The 10806-nt window shown below is 41.2% G+C and overlaps 1 protein-coding gene across 1 annotated transcript; it reads left to right on the plus strand.

The window, feature by feature from the left end:
- The first annotated feature begins 2604 nt into the window (after positions 1-2604).
- On the plus strand, positions 2605-3749 carry LOC116129374 (oxygen-evolving enhancer protein 3-2, chloroplastic-like). Its single transcript, XM_031415120.1, has 3 exons — positions 2605-3012; positions 3096-3391; positions 3482-3749. Exons 1-3 carry the CDS (start codon positions 2712-2714, stop codon positions 3578-3580), a joined length of 696 nt encoding a protein of 231 aa, XP_031270980.1. The 5' UTR covers positions 2605-2711; the 3' UTR covers positions 3581-3749.
- The last annotated feature ends 7057 nt before the right edge of the window (positions 3750-10806 follow it).

A 10806-nucleotide genomic window follows, 5' to 3' on the forward strand; every position in this document is an offset into this window, starting at 1 on the left:
TACACACAAGTTCACGTAACCAAACAGAGCTCGATGCCAGAATTCAGGAATGGAAGAGTAAGGGGCCAAAAGTAAGCGGCTCAGTTTGTGACATGAAAATTAGGCTGAGCGGGAGAAGCTGATGGAAACTGTCTCTTTGATGTTTAATGGCAAGTCAACATCCTTGTAAGTTTTAGCTTCCAAAAGCTGTAAGCCTTCCACTATATATGGCAATCGAGACAGCTGAAAATTCAAACAAAAAAACAACCGCTGGTGGTAAAGAAAATCATAAAGTATATAGCTTATGGTTTTGATGATGAAGTTTTATCATGTGGAGAAGGAACATTGAAAGTTGAAACTGAAGTTGTAGAGAAGGAAAAGATAGGAAATGGTGGATGCATATTTGCAGAGAGAGTGAGAGAGAGGGAGAGAGAGGGAATTAATAAAAGAGAGTTTAAAAATGGGAAGGAGAAAGGGAGGTATTTATGGAAGTGAAAGATGAGATTGAAGAGATCGAGAAAGAAAGAGAGAGGCATTTAATAAAAGAGAAAACGAAGAAATGTGGGAAAGAAAGAAAGGCATTAATAAGAGAAAAAGGTGGAGAAATGAGAAGAGAGAGAGTGGTATTTAATAAAATAAAATATGGAGAAACCAGAGAGAGAGGGATTTAATGAAAGGAAATAATTTTTTTTTGAAAAAATCGGTTTCATATCCTGTTTTGGTAACGGTTATTTTATTAAAAAACCAAAATCAAACGAATGTTGGTTTACCATTATTCTAAACCGAAATCAAAGCGAATTCATAGAAAAACCTAATTTTTTGTTTGGTCCGGTCTGATTTTTGGTTCGGTTCGGTTTTCTATTTTTTTTCACCCCTATCTTCGAGACCTTGGCCTACCTTTGACTTTTCTCTGTTATTGCTTGTGACAATCAGTCCGCTCTCCACATGGCACGAATTCAGTCTTTCATGCTCGTACTTGACATATTGACATTGACCTCCACTTTATTCTTGAGCATTATAAGTTTGGATCCTACGTGACATTTTATATGCATGTTTTGGATATTATTATTACTATCCTTACACAGATTTTTCTAAATACAACTTGTTCTCCAGACATGTATTCTCAGAATTCTCATTGAGGGATATTCAGATGATACCTAACTGGAGGGGGATTTTACACTTGTGCCTCGTTTGTTATGCCTATTAGTCCATCTAAATTAGTGTTTCCTATTGATGAGGAGCTCCTCTTTGATGTTTCTTTGTATAGGAGTATGGTTGGGGGTCTACAGTACCTTACTCTCACTTGGCCTAATATTGTTTTTGCTGTAAATTAGGTTGCTCAGCGATTTTCTACTCCCACTCACTATGATCTGCGTGCCCTTAAACGGATTTTCAGGTACATCAAAGGTACTCTCACTCGTAGTCTCACTTTTTATTGTGCCTCTGACTTTCATCTCTTGGCATATTCTGATTTTGACTGGGCCACTGATGTGTCTACTTGACGCTCTGTTACTAGTGGCTGTGCGTTCCTTGGTCGGAATGTCGTCTCTTGGACTACCAAGAAGCAAACTATTGTTTCTCGCTCTAGTGCCGAATTTGAGTATTGTGCTCTTGGTCATGTTACTGCTAATGTGCAGTGGTTTTGTTTTCTTCTCCGGGTAGGGGTGGAAAAAACCGGTTAACCAAACCGATTTATCCTATATTTGAACCGAACCGAATTCCGGTTAGCAGGAAGCAGTTTTTCATTTTATAAACTATTATGTTTCGATAGTACATTTGTTTAATAAAAAATTGTAGCTATGTGTTAGATATATAACACAGCTACCTCTTTTAACATGGTGCGCATGTATTCTCCTATAAACTTGAGTAAACGACTTTTTCTCACCCAAGGTTTGCCTTAATCATTTTCCACCTAAAAGTTTTAAAATATCACTTTTCAACCCAAAGTTTATATTCTGTTAATACCCAAAATATACTTCACTTTTTTAACTGGCGTTCGACAAGTTACCAGGAGCTAGAGTAAGTGGGGTTTTATAGAGTGAAAACCTTGAATCAAATGGTGGTAATCGATTAAGTATTAGCCGTCAGAAATCAATTAATAATAGAAATCTTAACTTTACAGTGGCTGATAATCGATGAAAAATTAGGTGCTTGAGTAAGAGAGGTTTTTTAGAGAGGAGACAAGAGGTTCAAATGATGGTGACGGAGAGAATTTTTCTCATAAGAATCATTTTTGGATAGTATGTAAAATTAACTTTGGGTGGAAAAATGGTATTTTAAAACTTTTAGGGTAGAAAAATTTGTTAAGGCAAACCTTGGGCGGAAAAAAGTCGTTTGCTCTATAAACTTTTCAGTAAAACCAGTCACATCATTTTTATTTTTATTTTATGAGTTAATATACGAAATGAATTTATTGGTAAATATGAAGGTTAAGTAAGATAACAATCCTTTTTGAGTCCACGTGTCAAAAACTCACAAGCCCACCCTAGTACCCAATCCAATTTGTCAAATAATTTACACATGTCAAGAATGGATTGGCAGAGGCCAAACTCAACTTATCCAAGTAGAAATTGGCAGATAGGGTGCCGCCCAAAGCGAATCTACATCACGAATTACATGGAAGAAAAGCATAAACCACATCATCCACCTCACCCTCAAGATATCCCAAAAATATAATTCCACATTTCTCCCTCAACTCTCTACCAATTGAAACTTCAACATTCTGTGAGAAAATGGCACAAGCAATGGCTTCAATGGCTGGCTTACGTGGCTCCTCTCAGGCCGTCCTGGAAGGTAGCCTCCAGCTGAGTGGTTCAAGAGCCTTGAATGTGAACAGCAGCACCAAAGTAGCGATGGGTCGATCTGGTTTCAGTGTTAGAGCACACCAAGGATCAAATGAACCCGAAACGAGCCGCCGGGCTATGATTGGATTGGTTGCCGGTGGTTTAGCTTCCGGCTCCTTCGTTCAAGCTGTACTTGCTAATGCTCTTTCCATCAAGGTCGGCCCACCTCCTCCCCCTTCCGGCGGATTGCGTAAGTTTTGCCAAAACCCCAGTTCTTTTTGTTTCTTAATTTCTTGATTGATGATTAATAAGAATGTTTTGATTGCTGTGTAGCTGGAACTCTAAACTCGGACGAGCCGAGAGACCTGAACTTGCCATTGAAGGAAAGGTTCTTCCTGCAACCACTCTCTCCAAGTGAGGCTGCACGGAGGGCGAAGGAATCAGCCAAGGACATTCTTAATGTGAAGGGATTGATAGACAAGAAGGCATGGCCATATGTCCAAAATGATCTCCGTCTGAAGGCTGAGTATCTCCGCTATGACCTCAACACTGTGATTTCTGCTAAGCCCAAAGATGAGAAGAAATCCCTCAAGGATCTTACTGGAAAGCTCTTCCAAACTATTAGCAGTGTGAGTTCACTATTCACTCATTCATGCTTGTGGTTTAGACATTATAAAACACAACTGATAATATATTGTTTGTATCGTGTTGTCTATCAGTTGGACCATGCGGCAAAGATTAAGAGCACCCCTGAAGCGGAGAAGTACTATGCTGAAACTGTATCTACTCTCAATGATGTTCTTGCCAAGCTTGGTTAAGAGAAATTATTGTAATTTCATGTAAGATGATGTATTTATCGTTTTGTGAGACAATTCCTGTGAATTCTATTGGAAGGGATTCCAGTTCAAAAACTTTCACTTTCCGATTTTGGATTGCAGAGAACAAGATGGGAAAACCAATGGGAAAAAGGATTTCAAGATTTTGGTACATTGAAGTTCAACTTTAATTTCATCCATCACTTCCCATCTAGGCAGCGAAATTTAACAGAAAATAAAACTAAACGCTTTCTTATTATTTTCATCTAAGCATTGACATGGAATTGAATGTAGATCGATTAAAATTAGACTTTTTGTGTAAATACCACATACAAAAGATAGATATGGATTAGAATTTTTATAATTTAATTTGACGTTAATAAAAGTTTTTAACCAACCATAGATATATATAGTCCCGCCTCTTCCCCCCTTTTTCTTATTTTTAATCTTTTGGCTTGTGTGACAACTGACCAAGCCACAAAGGTCATATATATATATATATATAGTCCGTCTTTTAAATTAATTAAACATCAGCATTGCATCTTAACAACTGCAGTGCTCTTAAAAAAATATAAATAGAATTCGCACGCCAAACAAACCCATTATTGCACGCTAACTAATTAATTGTTTTGTTCACTATTGAGGTCAAAATGCCTGTTTGAACTTTGAAGTGAAGCAAGAGAACAACTCAACAAATGGACCCGGTAGGCAATAAAAAGAAAAGCTGAGACGTGTTAGGCCAAAAAATGTCCTTGACTCAAATAGGCCCAAAGAGAAAGACACTTTCAACAAAACTCAAAGCTAGGGCCCAATTCCAATTGGACCCGCAATAGAGTTTGCATATCAGGTTTGTTCGATACATCTACCTAGGTTCTCACTACTTGGACCCAATCAGCAGAGGCTCGATTCATTTGGGCCTCGTCGCTAGTTTATCTAGGTCCATATCCTTTGATCCCAGACCACTTTCTGGACTTAGGATTTGCTTGGAACCTAGGGTCATCTACTTATCTCGGCACTACCCGAACTCTATCGAAGAGGTCTATCACTACGCTAACTCGTCTAAGATTTGTGTCTTAGACCTGTTGGGACTCCCTTTCTTACTTAGGTAAGGGAGCCAAAAGTTCTCCCTTTTTACAAAACATCAACTCCAAAGACTCTCAGTCCTACTAGGATTCGAAGATCCTACAGTTGCTATATAAACAGAGGCTCACCCTCTCACAGGACACAGATATTACACCTTCAGACCCCGCAGTTCTCACTCTCGAGAATTTTGTATCACAGCCATAGTTATAGTCTCCGACTAGACTTCTGGTAACCTTCTCTCTCTCTCTAACCCTCACTAAATTAGCCTCACTCGGCCTTGTTGACTTGAGCGTTGGTGTGCCTATGGTAAACACCACCTCAGTGTTTCCCGTTCGCTTCACGCTGGTTTTCTTGAGTGTGTAGGTACAGCGGATTGCTAGTGACCTCAATCTTATGGGATCAGACCCTATTTTCGTAAAGGTAGATTTTTTGCATCTACAGTTTGGCGCCCATCGTGGGGATTCTAGCAATCATTCATCTTTCAAACCCTACTTCGTAAGGAAACTCTCTATGTTGAAAATTCAGATAACACCAATCCTAACCTCGAGGCTAGCTTGAAGCTTTGACCGCTCTTATGCAACAACACTCAGACAAGGTGGCAGCACTGGAAGCTGAGAACACAACCATCTGGATTGAAAACACCTCAATCCGGGTTGAAAACTAGTCTTTGAAAGAGAAAGTAAGTCAATTTTATGACCTTGAGCTTCAACCTTGTACCCAATCATTTATGCGCATTAGTTCTGTCCATGCAGTCTTTCCAAACTCCAGATCACAGACCAACGATCTCGGATACAAGGTTGCGACAACTCTATTCATCACTAGAGGACGATTCAGCCCTGAATCCAATTGAGTGAGGACTGCTAGTAGACCCACTCTCGGTCGACTCGTTTCAAGCATGAGATCAAGACATCCAAGTGACAGAAAGCCCACCATAACAAGAACCACCCATCCTTGCCATCACGTCTCATCTCCAATCCATCATTCCTACCTAAACCCCATGCGGCTCGATTTATCCTCACGGGTTGAGCGGACTCCCTCACCTTCAACCCACCCCACTTGAGTCCATCCATCCCCACGGATCGAGCGACTCTCAAATAACCCCTCTCATCATCCATGCTAGCTAAAACACCCGATCAGTCACAATGGGAACCACCCAACCTGAGGGAATGAATGGATATCCTAGTTACCAAGCAGCACACGATGGAATGGTTCGCCAAGCTACTCCACGTGACTTGACCTAACGAAATGTACTGAGTGTGAATCAGATGACCGACCAACCAACCTAACCAGGCGGACCTGGTGGCCTCCGCCTCGCCCATGGAGCAGATATTAGCCAAAAGATTGGCTGACATAGAGGCAATGATGAGGCGTATACCTGGAGTACCAATCCCAACCAAAAAGAGCCAACCTCACTACTATGCCGATTCACCCTTTGTGGATGCAATCGCACTAGCCAAGATGCCTCATAAATTCACCATCCCCAGCATGAAGCCTTGTGATGGCACAACTGACCCAGATGACCACATAGCCTCACACAAGCAACAGATGTTTGCCGCCTCAATACCCCAAACACTGAGGGAAGCCTACATGTGTAAGAGCTTTGGCTCAAGTCTCTTTGGACCAGCTCTTCAATGGTACACTAGCCTTCCAAACAACTCAATCAACTCATTTGTCCAACTCACCGACACCTTTGTTGAACAATTCGCTAGCAGTAAGAAACTCAAGAAGCTGTCAGCTGACCTATATAGAATCTACCAGAAGAGGGGGGAGCTGCTAAGAGAGCACATCAGCAGATTTAATAAAGAAAAAGTCTCCATCCCATCCTATAATCCAGAGACAATGGTAAAAGCTTTCAGAAATGGTCTTCTCCCCGATGGAAAACTATACAAAGACCTGACAAAGCTTGGGTAAGATGTCTTTTCCAGAGCTGTGATCCAAATCAGGTGGGAGGAAGATGAGGTGAACCGAATGATGCATGCCATATATGATGACTATCACCAAAGGTGAAATGAAAGAAAGCTAGAGTCCAGATCGTTTGAGTCCTGATATCAACCCTTTCCCCATAATCTGAGTAGAATAAAAAAACCATACGACCGCCAGCCGACTAGAGCCAAAAATAGACCATTTGGATCAAACCAATTCAAGATTTCAGAGTACAATCTCAATGTCTAACTAGCCCAGGTTGTGGCAATCATGAAAGGAATGGGACCTACCGTGAAGTGGCCAGCCAAACTCAATCCCGACGCGAAGAGGGACGCGACCAAGTGTTACGAATTCCACAACAACCATGGTCATAACACCGCCGATTGCATCGCGCTAAGATTGGAAGTCGCAGGACTACTAAAAAGGGGACATCTTCGAGACCTATTGATAGATAAAGGGAAGAAAATAGTTGGCCAGAGAAGCTTTGAGGAAACATCTACCCCTCCACGGGAACGAACACCAAAGGGTTTCTGCCAATTATCTTTGGAGGGTTAGAAATCAGTGGGGTGAGTTGTTCCTCAGCCAAGCGTTACGTGTAACGACTCGATTCTTGTAAAAACATGCACAGTGAAAATACACGTAACCATAATATAAAAAGTTGGGCCCAAAATTTTTCTTTCATTAAACATATGCATTCTTTATACAAATATATACAAGGTTTGTGACATATGCAAAACTATCAAAAGAGGGTGGACAGTGTAGCCATTTCTCTTCGTGTGCCGATGTCCATCCGACTGTGTCCTCATCTAGAACCTGCAAAAACATAGGGAACAACTGGATGAGCACAAACAAGGCTCAGTAAGTAAACCCCTGAACTCAAATATCTCTGTAACTCTTTCTTTAATCACTAGCTAATTACTCTTTCTCATAGCTCTTCTATACTAACTTTCTTTCTAGTAAGTCACGGCCCCATCTGACCGGAGGCACGGCTGGGACTCGCTCCCACTTCCGGTGACTTCTACTCATTCTAGCCGATCGGACTTGGTTATGCATGGATTCGGAACCTTTGGCCATGTGAGTGCATAGAATCTCTCGGGTAAACTCGGGTATAGCCCTCATCCGCATGTACACTACGGGCTACACCACTTCTCTTTCTGATACTCTGGCCGCTTTATTGCTGCGGCGTACATGCGGGAACACTCTACCCGTACTCACAGGTTCCCCATCGCACAACCTACTCTATTCTCTTATTAAGCACTACTCTAGCTTTACTCTATAGTGCTCATTCTCTCTTTCTTTCTACTCTTAGAGTAGTCTAAACTCAAAAGTCTCTACTCTTTCTCTACTCTCTTTTCTAATGCATAAGTAAAGCATAATTAATGCACATCAATGACTCATACTCATTAATGCATTTATGAAAAGTAACTATGACATGTAGCAACAATTAAGGCTTTCTACCCTTACTTATGATTCTCTTGAGCATTTCATCATACAACTCATGTGCATAAACAACTCTACTCTAACTCTAACTTTTCTGTTTTCTTTAATCAACCAAATGGGAGAAAACTCCCTCACAACCATCTAAATTCCCTGTCACAATAAAAACACTTCCATAAGCTTGCTCAAAACTTCCTCCAACTTCTATCAAACTCAACCCAACATCAAGCAAATAAAACACTTCTCATAACTCAATCATAACTACTAATCTCATTTAACAATTAAAAGAATACACATATGTATATAACTCTACTCAAAAGAGTTCTTAAATCTCAACTTAGGTTGAGTTTACTTACCTTATGAGAAATTAGCTTCTTTAACACTTCTCCTTTCCTTTGGGAGCTTGCTTTTCCTCTACAACTTAACCAACAATCACAACATGAGACTCTAATCAAAACATAATAAAACTCTCATCTAAAGCAAGAATCCTTACCTTAGGAAGCTTTAGATTAAAACCCTACTAAAAGTTACTCAAAAAGGCTCTTGGAAATCCTTGGAAGATTGAAGGAAATTTGAGAGAGTTTGGAAGAATGAAGGAGGCGGTGGAATGGGAAAATGAAGAGTTTTCAAAGACTAAACCCTTTTAAATATCTCTTAATAACTCATTCTTCCCATTTTGCCCTTGCTCTTTCATGGAAATTCCATCCATATCCTTTGATTCCTTACTAACACACCCCCATACTAACATATTCTCCTTGAAATTTCCTTACAATTTACTCCCCACTTTTCCTGCTAATTAGGGGTAGAATGGTCAAATTGCCCTTAGGGAAGAGAATATCTAAAACTTAACAAACATTTTGGTCGGACTGTCGCCGCGGCGAGGAAGCTTCTGTCGCCGCGGCGAAACTGTCCAGAACGTTTCCCCGTGGATTTAACACCTCTTCGCCGCGGCGAAGATTCTTCTTCGCCCCGGCGAAGCTTGGCACACTACACTTCTTCTATTTTCAACCAATTTCAGGGCAAGTATTCAACACAACACTCAAACAAAGGTCAACCAAACAATATTACCAAGAGACCAACTCAAATAAGAGCAAAAGAAGAAACAATAACTACGTACCTCAAGTGGGGCGTTACATTTCTTCCCCCCTTAAAAGAATTTCGTCCCCGAAATTCATACAAATAACTCTGGAAAGCGATTCTGCATGTCCCGTTCTACTTCCCAAGTGGCCTCTTCCACTTTGTGATTCCTCCAAAGGATCTTCACTAGCGGAACACTCTTGTTCCGAAGCTCTTTAACCCTTCGATCTAAAATCTGAACTGGACGTTCTTCATATACTAGGTTCTCTGTTACTTCAACGTCCTCTACACTCAAGATATGGAGGGGATCACTTACGTATTTCCGTAGCATCGAGACATGAAAGACATCATGCACCCTATCCATACTAGGCGGTAGTGCCAATCTGTAGGCCACCTTTCCTACCCGTTGCAAAACTTCAAATGGACCTACGTATCGCGGTGCTAACTTCCCTTTGCTTCCGAAGCGCATTACTCGCTTGAAGGGGGAAACTTTCAAAAACACTTTATCACCCACTTGAAATTCGACCTCTTTTCTCTTCAAGTCGGCATAGCTCTTTTGTCGATCTTGGGCTTGCTTCATCCTGTTTCTGATCAGTCTCACATCTTCTATCAATTTCTGAGTCACCTCTGGCCCAAGAGCTGCACTTAGCTCATCCTTTTCACCTACCTCATCCCAATGTAGCGGAGACCTACATCGTCTACCATACAAAGCCTCGTAAGGCGCCATCTTAATTGTAGACTGATAACTATTGTTGTAGGCAAACTCCACCAGGGGTAACATTTCATGCCAAGATGCTCTATAATCCATACAGCAGGCTCTCAACATATCCTCAAGCACCTGATTTGTCCTCTCGGTTTGGCCATCCGTCTGAGGATGATAGGCAGTGCTGAATGCCAATCTAGTACCCAAGTTCCTCTGTAAACTCATCCAGAAGGCTGAGACAAATCTGGAATCTCTATCGGACACTATTGTCTTGGGCACACCATGTAACCTGACTATTTCCTTAATGTAGATCTGAGCCAGCTGATCCGTAGTAGTGCTTTCCTTTACTGGAAGAAAATGGGCTGATTTGGTTAACCTATCCACAATCACCCATAAAGCATTATACCCTCTCTGGACTCTAGGGAGACCGGTGATGAAATCCATTGAAATACTCTCCCATTTCCACTCTGGAACACTCAATGGTTGAAGCAACCCTGACGGCCGTTGATGTTCTGCTTTCACTTGCTGACAAGTTAGACATTTAGCTACGAACTCTGCAATGTCTTTCTTCATACCTGTCCACCAATAGCTTTTCTTTACGTCCTGATACATCTTAGTTGCTCCAGGATGAGCAGTGTATGGTGTGTCATGAGCCTCCAAAAGAATTTTCTGCCTCAACTCACCGTTCGGAGGAATACACAACCGATTCCTGAAGTAAAGAACACCATCTCTCACACAAAACTCTGCTGTCTTACCTTCAAGTACTCGTTGAACTATTTTCTGACACCACTCATCGGCCACTTGCTTTTCTTTCACTTCCCCCAGTAAAGTAGTCTGAATTTCTAACCTTGCAATCCCTCCCGGAATCACTTCAATTTGCTCTCTACACAACTCTTCTATCAATTCTCTTTGCTTAGTGAGTCGGGACAAATAGGCTTTTCTACTCAGGGCATCGGCTACTACATTGGCTTTCCCCGGTTGATATTTGATCTCGCACTCATAATCT

This window comes from Pistacia vera, unplaced genomic scaffold (genome assembly GCF_008641045.1).
Source record: "Pistacia vera cultivar Batoury unplaced genomic scaffold, PisVer_v2 Contig211, whole genome shotgun sequence".
Classification (NCBI taxonomy): Eukaryota; Viridiplantae; Streptophyta; class Magnoliopsida; order Sapindales; family Anacardiaceae; genus Pistacia; species Pistacia vera.

What these genes read in the sequence shown, in the direction of transcription:
- LOC116129374 (XM_031415120.1), top strand. Translation starts at nt 2,712, where the DNA reads ATGGCACAAGCAATGGCTTCAATGGCTGGCTTACGTGGCTCCTCTCAG. An exon ending in TCCCCCTTCCGGCGGATTGC is followed by an intron (nt 3,013 to 3,095) that starts GTAAGTTTTGCC and finishes ATTGCTGTGTAG; the next exon opens with CTGGAACTCTAAACTCGGAC. An exon ending in TCTTCCAAACTATTAGCAGT is followed by an intron (nt 3,392 to 3,481) that starts GTGAGTTCACTA and finishes GTTGTCTATCAG; the next exon opens with TTGGACCATGCGGCAAAGAT.